This window comes from Oryza sativa, chromosome 2, assembly GCF_034140825.1.
Source record: "Oryza sativa Japonica Group chromosome 2, ASM3414082v1".
Taxonomy (NCBI): domain Eukaryota; kingdom Viridiplantae; phylum Streptophyta; class Magnoliopsida; order Poales; family Poaceae; genus Oryza; species Oryza sativa.
Window position 1 is genome coordinate 34085698 of NC_089036.1, and position 17129 is coordinate 34102826.

Below are 17129 nucleotides of genomic sequence, written 5' to 3' on the forward strand. Positions count from 1 at the left end.
ATTCATTATAACAAATCAGATATACACTAGGCACAAAAGTAAGAACTAGTAGAGCACTATGTCTAAAAAAAAGTGAAGACCATGGAAACAGCTCAAACTAAACAAAAAGGCAACCTGAAAGCTATTTCTTCACGTTGGAAAATCTAAAGCTATAGCAGCCATCATCTGCAATAGCCATTGGCTGTCATCTGCTTTCTCCCTCGTTAATTAAAATCCAAACACCCAACTCATCTTAACTCGTGCTAAGTACTCACTGTCAGGGTTATGGATACCACATACCTAATAGTAGTTGACTAAATCTCGGCAGGATCCATTACATACCATGTCTTATACGGAAACTGACCTCGAGGGAGTTCTGGATAAGGAAAGACAATCAGAGTTCTACATGGAAACGACAACAACTACTCGGATTGTATCCATATTGGTTTCCCTAGTTCTACTTGGACAAGGGGACACCTATGGGTATAAATACAGGACCCCCTAGGAGGAGAGGGGGGACAAGACAATCAACACCCAACGGGATCAACACTCGACAGGATCAACACCCAACACAATCAACATAGAAGCCTACATACGCCAAGACACGCCGCCGGATATCGACTTCAGGGATAAGCACGGCTAATACCCTACGGTGTCTCCGAATACTGTCGGGAGAAACGAAAGCGCTATCTCTGATCTCGCCGGGCACGGATTCGAGGAGGAAGGCTACCTTGTTGTCGACTACGAGTCAGATCGTCAGACCGCCATGTCGACAACAGTTAGATTGGCTACCCCAAATATTGTACTCGTGTGATTATGGTGAATAAGAGCAATACCGGCTTCGGCCAACAGAATGTAGGGTTATTACCTGACAACTCAGGGGCCCGAACCTGTATAAAAATCCCTGTCTCCATCTCTTTTACCTCAGTCTTGCGTATATCCTAGCATCGACGATCCCCATACCATGCAAATACCAGAATTGCGACATCAAACGTCGACAGTGGCGCGCCAGGTAGGGGGATTTTGGTGCTTCAGGATTTCGACGAGATGGGTTTAAGAGATGGACTCTCCGACAACAAGCTACTCGACGACTTCGGCTGTGGGGAGATCCAACCTGTCCAAGTACATCTTCTGACTAGATCGGAACCATCATCGTCATCGACAACTTGGTCTATCGAGATCATCCAAGCCTCAAGCTCCGCGGCGTACCAAAAGATGTCAGATCGCCTGATATCGAACGAGTACGCAGCAAGGTAATTGGTAGATTGGTTTTTTAAAATTGATCTACTAATTTCGTAGATACATCCGGCATGTATCTACAAAGGTACACAATATTTTATCTGCAATTTATCGTACCTATTCAGATCATACAGTATTGTCAGATCCATAATTTATTATGTTTACCCAGAGCACGCTTTTTATACAATAATATCTGTTGCGCGGGTGTCCCTGATGTTAAATCGACTACGATCTAAAGGTGGGGGCTCGCTCTGTCTTCTTCTGTATAAGTCATGCTTGTTACATAATGCCTGATATTTACATCTGCTCGTTATATCCTGATATTACTAGAAGATCCATGCAGTTTTTAGTACATACTCGATATTCTCTGCTATATGTCTTGCCTTCTAGAAAATATTTTTCAGCAACATTTGAGCACTCGAGTAGGTTATGGTCGAGTACACCCCACTATCGAGAACATTCTCGACAAATACGGAGTCGTCGCACCCAACTTACCAACGAAGACCGACGACCTATCTCATAACACCGGCCATGGCTGGACTACTCGAGAAAAGGTCGTTAACGGATAATTCCTCGCAAACGCCGTCGGTTTAATCACCCGACATGATTGCGAGCGGACATCCGGATATGCTATAAGTTGGGTATGTGAGTCATGCTGGCCACATGATATGCACATGTAATAAACTAACTTTAGCGCCCCTATAGGTGATTAAAAGACTCCTACTTCTGGTTCTCGAACCAGTAAAACATAGTGATCTCTCTCGCCTCACTTTAAGTGGTTGAGTCACGACTACTGCATGGTCCTCGACCAGCGATGTAGCGTTTCTCCCACTAGTTCCACTTTAAGTGGTCGAGTTACGACTACTGCCTGGTCCTCGACCAGCGATGTAGCGTTTCTCCCACTACTTCCACTTCAAGTGGTCGAGTTACGACTACTGCCTGGTCCTCGACCAGCGATGTAGCGATTCTCCCATTACCCCTCTTTCAACAAAGTTGATATCAGGTGCATAAGATCGCCAAGTGTTTTACCCAGAGATCCCTTACCCAGATGACACCTAGCGTTGAAACCTATCCTACTGTCCCTTTACGCCGTCTTGACAAGGCCTCCGAGGAACCTAAGGGAACTTCGGTTGGGGACGCCCAGAGCCGATAAGGCCTTGTCGGATCCTTCAGAGACGAAAGACCATGTAAGATCTGGTCATGTAAGAGTTCTCGCCGTGCGTATTAACCAAGCTGTGTAATCGGAAATGGATTTTCCAACTTCACAGCTGGGGGCTAGGATCAGTGCTTGTTCAACCGAGGCAGGTCAAAGGTCCAAGAGCCTTATCTTCTGAGAACGATTCTCCGACGACAAGGCTGGGGGCTAGGGAGAGTGTATGACTCTACAAACTGACTGATCGGAGTCGGTAAGAGAGAAGACGCTCATATACAAAGCACTGGTCTGTACATTCAATTCACTAGTCTGCCATATTATAACATGTCACCCTTTGAGAATTCGCTCGGGGGCTATTTCTATCTAATATTCTTTTCTGAGTATTGATTTCAGGAAAATTCTATTCGACATTATCGAAGACTCCATGTCTCTATGGTTCTACACCAAGATCGACTAAGGCGAGTACGACAAATGTCGACAAGGCTCCGTCGCAGACTCTACGCCTTCTCGATCACTCGAGAACGGTTGCTGGATCTCGACAAAGAATACGGAATGAAGAGATGGTGTACCCGCCGAGATAAAGTTTCTTGACTTCAATCCAAATTCTCGATTACAGCAAGACGGGAGACTTAGTCGTACGCTCTGTACTTTCTCGGTCGACATCAGAGATTGACTTAGACAAACCCTTTCGGTGCCCGCATGAGGCTAATAAAGGAAGTCTAACGTTATCTCTAAACTCACCGAGAACGGTCATGTGAGCTCGATAACAGTTCCTCCAAAGTCTGCGGTTGAGAATATGAACTCGTTCATTTGCATCGAAGTCGGGGGCTACTGTCAGAGTTATGGATACCACATACCTAATATTAGTTGACTAAATTTCGGCAGGATCCACTACATACCATGTCTTATATGGAAACTGACCTCGAGGGAGTTCCGGGTTAGGAAAGACAACCAGAGTTCTACATGGATACGACAAGGACTACTCGGATTGTATCTATATTGGTTTTCCTAGTTCTACTTGGACAAGGGGACACCTATGGGTATAAATACAGGACCTCCTAGGAGGAGAGGGGGGATAAGACAATCAACACCCAACGGGATCAACACCCGACAGGATCAACACCCAACACAATCAACATAGAAGCCTACATACACCAAGACACGCTGCCGGATATCGACTTCAGGGATAAGCATGGCTAATACCCTACGGTGTCTCCGCATACTATCAGGAGAAACGAAAGCGCTATCTCTGATCTCGCCAGGTACGGATTCGAGGAGGAAGGCTACCCTGTTGTCAACTATGAGTCAGATCGTCAGACCGCCATGTCGACAACAGTTAGATTGGCTACCCCAAATATTGTACTCGTGTGATTATGGTGAATAAGAGCAATACCGGCTTCGGCCAACAGGATGTAGGGTTATTACCTGACAACTCAGGGGCCCGAACCTGTATAAAAATCCCTGTCTCCATCTCTTTTACCTCAGTCTTGCGTATATCCTAGCACCGACTATCCCCATACCATGCAAATACCAGAATTGCGACATCAAACGTCGACACTCACTCCATCTCAAAATATAATAATTTAGAATCGAATGGACCAAATTGCTAGTATTAGAAAATGTCTCATTTAGTTCTACTCCCTTCGTCCCAAAATATAACAGCTTTTAGCACTTATGAATTGTCTCAAAATATAACTTCTCCACCAATATTCACTTCCTAACTAATCGTAACCCTCCAATATTCACATTTCCCACCTATCTCGACTTCTCAACCAATCACAACTCCTTTCTATTTGAGGGCTGCTACCTCACGGGATCCCGTGGGAACGGGATGCCCTTCGCATCACTCGGGGCGACAGCATAACGCCGCATATATCCCCGAAGTCGCGCACCTCACCCCCACATGCAAGCTTCCAACAAAGCTGTGAAGCCACGCGACTCTTCCTGACGTGCGTCGGCCGCCACTTCGAGCTGCTCGTCGAGGACGTCGCCCACATCGAGTTTGTCCATGTTCCCTTCCCTACTGCAATACACTGCCGTCATGTACAACCACACTACGTACCTTGCCGCCGCTACCGCCGGCCATCTCGATGATGAAAGGTATCAAGCCTAATACTCACATGTACCAAGTATGGTACCTAGAGTACCAGGTATCACGGGTACCGGGTACTAGGTACCAGGTGGTACCTGGTACCCGTTGTCATGGTTATGGATACCACATACCTAATAGTAGTCGACTAAATCTTGGCAGGACCCACCACATACCATGTCCTATACGGAAACAGCCTGCGGATATAGGAGGAGTTCCGGATAAGGAAAGACAACCAGAGTTCTACATGGAAACGACAAGGACTACTCGGATTGTATCCATATTGGTTTCCCTAGTTCTACTTGGACAAGGGGACACCTATGGGTATAAATACAGGACCCCCTAGGAGGAGAGGGGACACACCCACCATAGACGACACGGAACATAGATCAAGACACAAGATCAACATACAAGCCAACATACGCCAAGACAAGACACCGGATATCGACTTCAGGGATAAGCACGGCTAGTCCCTTACGGTGTCTCCGGATACTGTCAGGAGAGACGAAAGCGCTATCTCTGATCTCACCGGGCACGAACTCGAGGAGGAAGACTACCCTGTTGTCGACTACGAGTCAGACCTTCAAACCGCCATGTCGACAACAGTTAGATAGACTACCCCAAATATTGTACTGGTGTGATTATGGTGAATAAGAGCAATGACCGGCTTCGGCCAACAGGATGTAGGGTTATTACCTGACAATTCAGGGGCCTGAACCTGTATAAAAATCCTCGTCTTCGTCTCTTTTACCTCAGTCTCGCGTATATCCTAGTACCAACGATCCCCATACTATGCAAATACCGGAATCGCGACATCAAACGTCGACACCCACGATACCTGGTACCCGTGGTACCTGGTACCTGGTAGCCTGGAGGAGGAGGAGGAGGAGAGAGAGGATAAGGCAGCCGCGTGGTGGAGCATGGAGGCAAGACGACGGTAGCGCGACACCTGGACCACACCTTCGAGAAAGCTCGTGTCGGCGCACCTCCCGCTCGTGGCGGCGGCGCCGCTGGTGGACGCGCTGCGCGCATCGCTTGCCGAGCCGCTTATGCTCCTCGACCTCGCCCGCCGCCTCCCGCTCCGGCTCCACCGGCGAGGCTTCGTCGGAGCGCGGAGGCGAAGTCATCGTCCGCCTGCGAGACGTGGAGAAGATGAACAGCTCGTGCGGGGCGTTGTCGGAGCGCGGAGGCGGAGTCGTCGTCGCCGCCGCTGGCCATGTCGGTAGGGAGCTGAGTTGACGAGGCATGGAAATTATCTGAAGAGAGAGCGACAAACAGATGGGGCTCGGGTGGATGAGCGCTATCCCGTCCCCACGGGATACCGTGGTTTAGTTTTTCTCTTTCTATTTACTTCTAAAACATCAATATAAATATATATATGTCTAGATTCATTAACATCAATATAAATATGGAAAATGCTAGAATGATTTACATTGTGAATCGGAGGAAGTACTTTATTAATAACTGTATCCAACTCTAAAACTCTCTATATTTTGGGATGGAGGGAGTAGTTATTATTTTGGGATGTAGGAGGTAGTTTATACAACTGATTATCTATTGGCTCTTGTTTTAATTACTTCCTGTTCCTGTAGCACTAGAAGATTTTGGGCCAAAAGAAAGAAAAACATCATCTTTGGCCACTACCTGCATCTCCACGTCGCCGTCTCCATCAGATCATTATTCCTTTCTCCTTCCTGTCCCTTGTCGCCGGATTGCAACAACGAGTGCATTTTCTTGTGAATCGCATCGGCGTTGTTTGCACCCCGCGATTCCCCAATCCATCCATCCAGTCCCCCCCCTCGCTGGAATCGTGGGTGTGGGGTGGGTTCTGAGGATTCGAGGCGGCAGGTCGCCTCCGAGGATTCCCCCTTCGAGTTCGAGGTCCCTTGTTTTCTTGCGAGGATTGGGGGCCTGATTTAGAGGGCGTTGTCGGTCGGTCTCGGTTTTGCATTTCTTCCAGCTCGGGACCGACGACCCTGGGCGATTCCCGAGGAGGAGTGAGTTCCACTCTGATTTCTTGGTGTAGCGCGGAAAGTTGGCTTTTTTGGGTCGAATTGTTGGTAGTCTCGCTGCAATTGGTAGGCGTCAAGCTGAAATTTCCCGTCAATTTGCCGCTTCCCGTGATGAATTTGACGATTTTGCAGGAAAATTTTGGGCTTTCTGAACCTTGGGGTTAAAGATCGTCGGCATGCCTAAAGTCGGGAGCTTGATCCTGTCTGGTGATCATTCTTGAATCGAATGCGGTTTGGGCGGCCTCGTGGATTGGGAAATTTCAGGGTGAAGTCTTCGATTCGAGGCCTTCCCGTGCACGCTAAGAGAGGAGATCCTCAGCTTCGAGCATCCATGGGGTTCCTCAGCCTTGTGGGCAACTCATTTGGGTGCTCGGCTTCCGGCGAGCGGCTCGTCTCGGCGGCCCGCGACGGCGACCTGCAGGAGGCGCGCGCGCTGCTCGAGTACAACCCGCGGCTCGCCCGGTACTCCACTTTCGGCGGCCGCAACTCGCCGCTGCACTACGCCGCCGCGCAGGGTCACCATGAGGTGATGCCATTTGTCTGCCAAAAATGTAGCTGAAGTATCAGTGCTTCTGTATAGATGGGTAAAAGAACTGCATTCACATTGTCTGTTGCTTGCATGTTCAGATTGTTTCTCTGTTGCTCGAATCCGGCGTCGAGATCAACCTCAGGAATTACAGGGGCCAGGTAAACCAAGATTTCTGGTACATTTACTCGTTTAAGTTTCACTTGCGAAATGCTATGGCAATATGCTATAAATTTTCATTGTATGTAGACTGCTTTAATGCAAGCCTGTCAATATGGCCACTGGGAGGTTGTTCAGACACTGATGCTTTTCAATGCAAATGTGAGTATTTTGCTTGCTGTTCACTGAGAAATTTCTAGTCGCTTGGATATCTAATCCTGAGGCATTGGAACGTATTTTAGGTTCATAGGACAGATTATTTGAATGGCGGTAGTGCTCTCCATTTTGCTGCACTACATGGTCATGCCCGGTGCCTTCGTCTTGTGCTTGCGGATTATGTTCCCAGCATGCCAAACTTCTGGAACTCGATGAAGGACAGCCTATCTGAAGAAGGTCCATCTGCTGATCTTGATGAAGAGTATGTTAGAGCCCCTTGATTGTTTCCCATTGGTTTATTGGTTGTTAAACCGACCATGAATCATTCAAATAGTATGTCTGTGTTAGCAGTGGTTTGTTCAAGATGGTAAATCAGAAGGCGGATGGAGGACTGACTCCGCTTCATATGGCAGCGTTAAATGGGCATGTAGAGTGTGTGCAATTGTTACTGGACTTGGGAGCATCTGTTATTGAGGCCACTATTGAAGATGGAACAACTATTGACTTAATAGGTATTTTTTTGCAACTTTAACTTTCCTTTCTGTGCTTGGTGTTTTTCAATTTGATAATGTTGGAGCACACTCTTAGGGCATGTAGCGCTTAACATGTTTGAATGTATCACCAAGTTGTCCATACTATCTACAGTTCTTGATTCTTCCAGCTTTCTACTCTGTTTATATTCTCATATATCTAGATGTAATATTTTGTTGCTTCCATCTGCCAGGAGCTGGTAGCACCCCGCTTCATTATGCTGCATGTGGTGGGAATGCTGTCTGTTGTCAAGTATGTTCTGCCAGTCTGAAGGCTTTTTCATAATTTAAATGTTTGTCTAGTTTTATCAACATATCTAACCAGAAGCTGTTTGATGCAGCTTCTTATTGCTCGAGGAGCTAGCCTTTCTGCACAGAATGCTAGCGGGTATGATTCTGAAGTTTTGATACATGGTTAAAGAGCTATCTTTTTTCACGGGGCATAGTGAAAGAACTATCACTGTTTCTGTTAATTTTAAAACCTAGTAGTTAAAAGCATATGTTTCATTTCCCTTATGCAGCTGGACCCCGTTGATGGTAGCTCGCTCATGGCATAGGAACTCTCTTGAGGAAATTCTTAGCAAAGAACCAGAGAGTCGAATACGCACTGTTCCTTCTCCATATTTGTGCCTCCCGCTTATGAGTATCATGAGCATTGCCAGGTAAGGTTGCTGCTAAAATATCTTTACTTCCTTTTCCGTTACATATATGAGTAGTAGTACTAAAGTACTGGTCATGTTTGTAATCATTGACTTGCTTAGTTATTAGTTTGCTATGACATGCTTAGACCAATTCGTTTACTCTAATTGTGCAGCATTGATAAGTATTATCCTCCATTTTTTAAAATTTAACCATAGTGCAGTGCTTTTGTTGGTAACATCTGATAGTTCCATTGCAATTTATTTTGCAGGGAATTTGGCTGGAGGTACCTAAACCAATCACCTGTATGTATTGACCCATGTGCTGTCTGCTTAGAAGGAAGCTGCTCTGTTGCTGCAGAAGGTACACTTCCAAACAAACGTATTGCTTATGTGTTATTGTCGTTGAAGCTAACTGAACTTTTAGCACGAAAAGTTTCTTATATTTTAAACAAGGGCATTAAAGTAGTACTGTCGACTACCACACTAGCATTAATATCATAGGAAGTTCGCTAATTATTTCACCCTTTATGTTCTGGTTCATAAGTCATAACTAGTAACTCAGCAGCTATAAAAAGTAATCCAGTGCACTTATCCTTACAGTTAAACCAATATCAGCAGCCGATAAACTGAACCTTTTCAACTATGTTCGATTATGCAGGATGCAAACATGAATTCTGCACGAGATGTGCTTTATACCTTTGCTCAACCAGTTACACATCAGTGAGCCCAGCAGGTGCCATACCATGCCCTCTCTGTCGACACCCAATCATCGCTTTCACTGCGCTTCCTGGGACAAGCCCAATAAGAGAGCTCCCAAGAAACAGTCTTTCATTGTCATTTTGCACCACATGCCCAGCTGTGAACTCCGATTCTACTCCCTCAATCGCCAGCCATCTGTACCGGACTGAATTCCAGTGTGCACGCATGCCACCTATGGGTTCATCCTCCTTCCGTTCCTTGAGCTGCCAGAGGTTGCCGGCGATGAAGCTTAACCCGTCGTTTTGTATGGGTGCTATGGATACAAATCCCTGCCTAATAAGATGCTCAAGGTTCGGACCTAGCTTTCGTCGGTCGGCTTCCCAAGGAGAAAGTAGCAGGAGAGCATGGCCTCTAACCTTTGATCCAATTGCTGCCACTGGTAGCTGATACCTGATATTTCCTCAGTTTTGTGCCCATTTTGAGGTTTACCATGTATATTCATTGGTTGCATTGGTCTGGTTTTTGCCGATGTGAGATGAACTTGCTGGTCCCAATTCCTTGTTGATATCAGTAGCAGCATGTAACTACTCCTTTCTCTTGTCTGTAAATAACCTTTGTATTGCTGTGTATTGTCCGGAAATGAAGAAATGAAATGCGGATGAGTTGAATTATTTTCTTCTCTGCACTTTTGCTGGAAACCAATGATTCAGATTCTGTTAGTGGCAGGCATGAAGGTATCATGTGTTGTGGCTGGTACAGTACAACCCTGCATGTTCTGTGTGTGTGTGTCTCTGCTGCTTTTGGTGGTTTCCAATAACCGTCCATGTGATGCTCTTCACGTAGTACAGGTTTGTTTATTGCCGAGTTCTCTGCATCAAGATACTCTGAAGCAGATCTTTCGGACTGGAAAAAGATGGACATTGCATCGACAGGAGGACAACGATAATGGAAGGGTATATGCGACAGATCTGTCCATGCCAACTGCACTGGTCTACTCTTTTCTGCAGTTTGCAAAAGTTTCAGTTGGCTTGCTTTGTTGCTACTCAGTTTGAGTTATTTTAGCTAATCACCTGATAAAATGACAACGTAAAGTTTAGCCGTGTCCCTTGTGGGTGCTTTGATTTCCAACAGCTACTACTAGCTGGCAATGAACTCTGCAAGATCGCCATGGGGAGGGAGAAGAAGCTGGCCGGCTCGTGACCCGTGGGCTAGCCACCTAAAACGACCCAATACGGCTCGTGGACTAAGGCGGCCCAATATGGCGAAATTTCTGTAGCGGCCGCGTGCCAGGAGCCCAATTTCTGCCGGCTCGCGCAAGCGCGGCCCAATCCAGCTAACTTTTTATGTAGTTTATTTATGGATTCTATTACTATATATAGGCAGTGAAGGTTCATGGGAAAGTGATCATGGGCAGACATATGTAGGGTTCAATTCATGATGATGGAAATTAACTGTGCTGCTTCTGCTGTTGTACTGTTATTAGCAACGTGCATGGTGGGCCAGTGCTAGCTAGCTGGAGTATATGTGTGACTTTGGAACATGCCACCATTCAGGGATATACAGAGAATTGCAGAAGTAACATGCGAGATTGGAAGTAAGCAGTTGGTTGTTGCAAACATGCACACAACTTATGCAGAAAAAGCAACCCAGTCACGGTGATGCACTGCACGTACCGTGTACTCCCTTAATACCGAATATGACACATCTTACCACTACGAATATAGATATACATCTGTCTAGGTTTATAATACTAGCGGTCACATCGTTTGGCTTTTATATATGGGTTCATGGTAACTTAAAAATGATTTTTGTAGGTAAAAACTTTTATATGTGTTCATGTTGACTTAAAAGCCAATGCGGAAAAAGAAACTACGTTTAAAATATGTTAAAATCAATCTTAAAATTAAGTTTGAAAATTTAAAATTTATATTTTTTTTCTTTGGCTGATTATTAGGCCATTTGATGGGAGCTTAGAATATATCACAATCGATTTTAGATTTATTTTTTACGTAACGGAGAGAGTAATACTACCGACTGTGCGTGCACATTGAGCAATTGACAAAAGACTACTGCATCCACGGGAAACTATTGTAAATGCCAGCAGCGCGCCGGTCGATGTGACAAGTGCTGTTACTACTTCTTTCTCCGTCTTGTTGAGGTGAAAGGAGATCGTGGCTACAAGACGTACTACAGCCACTACTACGACCTCTTGCATGCATGTGCCTGTGTGCTTGGGACCCCCTATCTCTTGATCGGTGAGCGATTATATGATATCATGATTTGATTGATCCTGAGAAGGGTTTTTTGGCATACCGTTGAGTTTCCTTAATTTCTCTCTGAATTTTAACCCGTTCCATGGCATTGATCAGATGATCAAAACTGTGAGCTTTCCTCCGATCCGGCCCCCTGTGCTGGCACTGGCAGCAGGCGACCAGGCGTTATCTATCTCGTGGCCGACACAGGCCTTGTTCTTTTTTCCAACAAAAATTGAAAGGAAATTTAGATATTCGTGACACGTTATTTAAACTGCTAAACGGCACTTCAGTCAATATAAAATTTTCATATGAAAATTTTTTATATGGAAGTTGCTCTAAAATATCAGATAAATATATTTTTCAAGTTTGTAATAATTAAAACTCGATTAATCGCATATTAACACCACCTCGTTTTGCATAAAACACTTAATTTTTATCTTTATCTACATAAGTTTCAAACACCACCATGGTCCTACTTAATTCTATATATGCTTCTGCTTAATTACCTGTGATGTGAATACTCACAACTGTATATGTGAAGGTGAATTTAGCAGTCGATCGATCGCTTAGGTAAATTGGCGAACAGACGACACTGCACATGTACTCCTAGCTAGCAGTTGGTGCTGTGGCGTTTGAGAAATTCAGAGGCTGGAGATGGGGTGGTGCTCGTGTTCGCTGGTGCGTGCATGTTTTCCGGATCATGCCAGAGCCCGGCCCCGGCCTGCACTATACTAAGCTGCCTATCCCTTTCTAGCGAAAACGAGGTAAAGCTGGGAAACTATTTTAACAGCCCGAGTGGATGGCCACCCGTTTATTGCATGTCATCTAAATGTTTATGAAAAAAATTGAAAAAATATGAATAAGATAGATCAATATGTAATGCATCAATCCACAAACATGCAAGTTAAAATTCAACTTCTACAGATTGTAACAAAAATAACAAACAAAACTCAAATTACTATATGTATATTTACAGTTAAATTTGTTATTTTTGTTGCAACTTGTAGAAGTTGAATTTTAACTTGCATGTTTATAGAGCGATATATTACATATTGATCTATCTTGCCAATTTTTTTAAAAATTTTTCGTAGCCATTTAGTTGACATGCAATAAACGGGTGGACGTCCACTCGAGCTATTAGAATCCATCCCCAGTAAAGCTTGCCTTGTAGCAGCAAAAGCTTCGATCGATTCGCTCAATTAATTCACATGACAAAAGGACACAAACCACATGCGTGCACCAACCGATCGATCGATCCATCATCGATCATAGGTTTATTGGTTTCTAAGCTTTCAATCCATGCTCGATCGGTCGATCGTGTTGCAGTGCAGCATGTACGTGTGCTGCTATCTGAATATATATATGCAATAGTTTAATCAGTTCAGCATGAGCAGTAGCCAGTAGAGATCATTGATCAATTATGAGAACAATGCTACTAGCTTGCATACGTGTTACTAATAGGCACACACAGTTAATTAGCTGCTGATCAACAATTAATCTAGCTAGCTCGTCTCAAGAGAGTAGGGAAGAACCAAAGCGAAATTAACAATGATGCATATATGAACACTACTCACATCACATGCTCGCCACCAAACGCACTAGTCGTCGTCGTCGTCGTAATACGAGGAGGGTGATAACTGATAAGCAAACAAAGCATCCCGCTAATCAGGGGGCCGGCCGGGCCATGTGTCGTACTGCCTACACGTGTACTAACTCGTGTAGCTTATCATGGCCATATCCATAGACGACTGAAGCTTAATTAATCTGGAGCAGTAGTCGTTAGGTCCTTCCGCCAGTTAATTCTGGTCAAGCCTTCGTCGTCCTTTTGCTACCTGCACAATAACACACCCCCTCTCCCGCGCAAAAAGAAACACTTAATTATGAACCTGGACGTAATTTTTACAATGGTATTAATATACAATCTTTCTACGTGTTCGTGAAAATAATTTGTATAATAAAAATAGTTACAATAGATACACAGTAAATAAGTTTTAGGCTTTTCGCGTTGAGGGATAGAAAAGAAAACAAAAACAATATATCAAGTGACGGGACTAGTTCCCAACTCCTTAAAAAAATCACCTAAATTAAAAGCTAAGATAAATCATATAGATTAACCAGTAATTCTACAGTTACTACGCTATCCAAAACAGAACAAAACACACTTGGCTATCAATTTTAAGAGTATAGTATTACTGAGCATCAGGGATTAAATGGAATAATTAACGAGTAGACATGAGCGTAACATATATAGGATTAACCAGTTGCTATAAGGTAGACATAGCCGATGTCTAGATTCGTAGTTAGAAACCGATTTTTTTTTAAGGATGAATGGAGTATGGAGGGCATCGGATATATATACATGTCTGCAGCTAGGTTGTTCTACGGTCGATTCAGATAGTATTTTCAGACGACAGATCAGGCAAGTTGTCAGGCAAGTGTGTGCACAAATCAGCCCCAGGCCAAGGCAGGCAGGCACGAGAGCGTGCTATAGCTACTTGTAAGATTCATGCATGCTACCCATCGACTACGTTACAACTTGCAACACTGTTCGTACGGCCGCGTCTCATATCCAGCCAAGGGACCCCTTCCCCCCACCCCCACACTACTCTCAACATTTCGGCCTTGTTGCTTGGATTCAATCCGGGCCAGGAATGATAAATGTAGTAAAAAATTTATGATAGATACAATGGGAGACCGGGATTTATTTCGGGCCGAAAACCAATTTATTTATGATAGGAATAATAAAAGATCAGGAATCAATCCACTAGTCAAGAGGTGTGGAACTAATTCTGGTCTCTTAGAGCAAGTTTAATAGTACAGTCGACTACTAGCTCCAATTTATCTATAGTCAATCTAATAGTTCATTCATACAATAGTTACATACTACACTATTAATACATGGTCCCACCTGTTATACACACAATGCGTCTTTGAGTCCGTGCTACAGCTGGCTACAAATCTGTAGCCCGCTGCTCTTCTCTCTTCTCATTTATCTCCTTAAAATATGTTTGCAGCTGGCTTATAACCTGCTATTGTACCTGCTTTTATTGTCCCTATCATGAGTAAATTGGTTCTCGGCCCAGAATAAATTTCGATTTCGATCTCTTATTATATCTATCATAAATTTTTTAATATACTTTTCATTTCCCGCCGCGTAACACTGTGCAACTGTGCACTGTGCAACCGAACAGGGCCTTCAGGGGCGTTGCACTGTGCAACTGCCACTGCGCTGCTTGCATTGTCTCTCTCTCTCTCTCTCTCTCTCTACACGCGCGCGATCGAGTGGTATTAAACTCACTAGCTCAGTGCGGCATGTGTGCGTGGGCGTGGGCCGCAGCGAGCGCGAGCCACCCATGTGCATGCATGTGCATTGTCTCCTCTCGATCGATCTCTCCTCCTAGCCAATACTCCTCTCCTAGTCCTCCTAGTCCTAGCTAACCTTCTTCTTCTTCTTCCTCTCTTTCCCTATAGCTAAGCCAATATAATGGAGACATGGGCTCCCCTCTCCTCTCGTGATGATAGTTAGATAGCTCTATCTCTCTATTTCTCTCTCTTTCCCTTTCTCTCCAACTCACATTCCAGAGATCTTATCCAATGAACCTAGCTACATACATGTACGAAAAGATCATCATCATGATCAACGAGTAGATAGTACGTGCACGCATAATTGATGCGTATGCATGCCAATGCCTACTTATATGTCCATGTTGCTCCTTCGATTCTGATACACTCCCTCCCATCCATTTCCATTTCTCTCGTTGTAGGATTAATTCTTGCTCCATTTCAACTTTGCTGCAACACGTACACCTACCATAGCTAGCAGCTGTTTGAGCTTGCTTGGTCACCACCATGCCTTCAGCTAGAGTGCAAGCTGGCGGCGGCGGCAACGGCGGCGCCGGCGGCGGCGGCTCGGGGAGGTTCAAGCGGGCGCTGCTCCGGAACCTCATCCTAGGGCTCAGGAAGGGCGGCGTGGCGTCCGGGGAGATGGGTTTCCACGAGAGGAAGAGCGCCATCAAGCGCGCCGCCGACGCCGCGCTCGCCGCCGCCAGGGGCGCCGCGCCGTGCTGGAGCCGGTCGCTGGCGGCGGAGCTCGCGCAGGCGCCGCAGCAGCACCGTTCGCCGCCGTCGCCGTCGCCGAGGAAGATGATCTGCAGGAAGATCGTGAGGAGGAGCCTGATCCGCCGGCGGCGGCGGCCGATCAGGCCGGCGAACAACACCACGGCGGCCACCACAAAGGCGTACGGCGGCGGCGGCGGCGGCGGCGGTGGCGTCGCGAGGGCCATGGTGAGGAAGAGGGCGAGCGTGCTGAAAGAGATCGTGCCGGGAGGGAAAGCTCTCGACATGTGCGCGTTGCTGGGGGAAACCCTAGACTATGCCGTGTCTCTGAAAGCTCAGGTCGATGTAATGCAGCTTCTTGTGAGGACTCTCCAAGAACAAAAACTCAAAAACTCAGGTAATTAGTTAATTAATTAAGCTACTCGATCTCATAAACTTTCCTCACCGTGCTTGCATTGCACACACCCATGCATGAACTAACTGAGCCATGGATATGCATGTGTTGGTGTTAATTTGCAGGTAACTAGCTAGCTAGTAACTGCTGTTTCATGTAACAGTAGTAGTACTGAAGAAGAAGATGCAGTGAGGAAGACATGATCAATAATCAATTGATGTAAGAATCATATGTAGTTGTTGTTAACTTCCCCTCCTCTTCTTTTCTCTATCTACTATATATATATCACTTCTTCTTTATTAATTAGCACTGAGAGTTTCAGATCATGCATGAGTGATGCCCGAGTTGAGGGTAATGTGCATATGTAAGTATAGTGTCATGTAACATATTTGTCAGGTGATTCGATCTTTTTCTTTTCTACAAATTGCATGCAAACCTTGTATACATGTCTACGTACGTAACAGCTATGTATAAAGGATGTCGTAACGTATGTGCAATTAATGAAGCAGTTCTTTTGGTACAAGTGTCTCTTCACTGTATGACTGTATGTAATGCATTTGTTCTGTTGAGAGTACGGCAATTATCTAAGCTAAAAGGAAGAATGACAGTACTCCCAATACTCCAAACATTAATCCATTAATTAAGGTGCAATTAATTATATTTTTCTCCATTTACTGCTTGGTTTGGTGAAAAAAACACGAATATTAGGGAATGATCTAATATCAAATAATTAGAAGAGGTGAGGCTTCGAACCCAAGTCATCTAGCCTAATGTCTTGTGGAGCTAGCCAAAAAATCTCTAAGTGTTTCTCTGCGTGACACTACTCAAGTGCTTGAGCTGAGCCAGGTCAGCCAACTATAACTGAAGACAAGCATAATCGCTTTTCAGTTTTCTCCATTTAGCTATCTGACACCTGACAGAGAGTCGATGCTCTCTCACTTCACTAAAGGGGTGTTTAAATCCATGGGTATAAAGTTTTAGCGTGTCACATCGGATATACGGATACATTTAAAGTATTAAACGTACACTAATAACAAAATAAATTACAGATTCCGCATGTAAACTGCGAGACGAATTTATTAAGCCTAATTGATCCATTATTATCAAATGTTTACTGTAACACCATATTGTCAAATCATGTAGCAATTAGGCTTAAAAGATTTCTCGCAATTTACATGTAATCTATAATTAGTTATTTTTTTTATATTTAATAATGTATACATGTGTCTAAATATTCGATG

General features: G+C 44.8%; 2 protein-coding genes across 3 annotated transcripts; both read left to right on the forward strand.

The window, feature by feature from the left end:
* Nucleotides 1-6136: 6136 nt before the first annotated feature.
* On the forward strand, nucleotides 6137-9854 carry LOC4330973 (probable E3 ubiquitin-protein ligase XBOS32). 2 transcript variants are annotated; one of them, NM_001416983.1, is made up of 11 exons: nucleotides 6137-6538; nucleotides 6605-6998; nucleotides 7100-7159; nucleotides 7248-7319; nucleotides 7400-7575; nucleotides 7665-7825; nucleotides 8038-8096; nucleotides 8185-8231; nucleotides 8365-8505; nucleotides 8754-8845; nucleotides 9143-9854. In NM_001416983.1, exons 2-11 carry the CDS (start codon nucleotides 6699-6701, stop codon nucleotides 9628-9630), a joined length of 1596 nt encoding a protein of 531 aa, NP_001403912.1. In that variant the 5' UTR covers nucleotides 6137-6538; nucleotides 6605-6698; the 3' UTR covers nucleotides 9631-9854. The 2 variants fall into 2 exon arrangements, with proteins under 2 accessions (NP_001403912.1, NP_001403911.1); NM_001416982.1 differs by having other exon boundaries at nucleotides 6137-6457.
* A 4890-nt stretch (nucleotides 9855-14744) lies between these two features.
* On the forward strand, nucleotides 14745-16408 carry LOC9269854 (transcription factor IBH1-like 1). Its single transcript, XM_015769473.3, has 2 exons — nucleotides 14745-15891; nucleotides 16014-16408. The coding sequence occupies exons 1-2, from the start codon at nucleotides 15288-15290 to the stop codon at nucleotides 16019-16021; spliced, it is 612 nt and encodes a 203-aa protein (XP_015624959.1). The 5' UTR covers nucleotides 14745-15287; the 3' UTR covers nucleotides 16022-16408.
* Nucleotides 16409-17129: the final 721 nt, after the last annotated feature.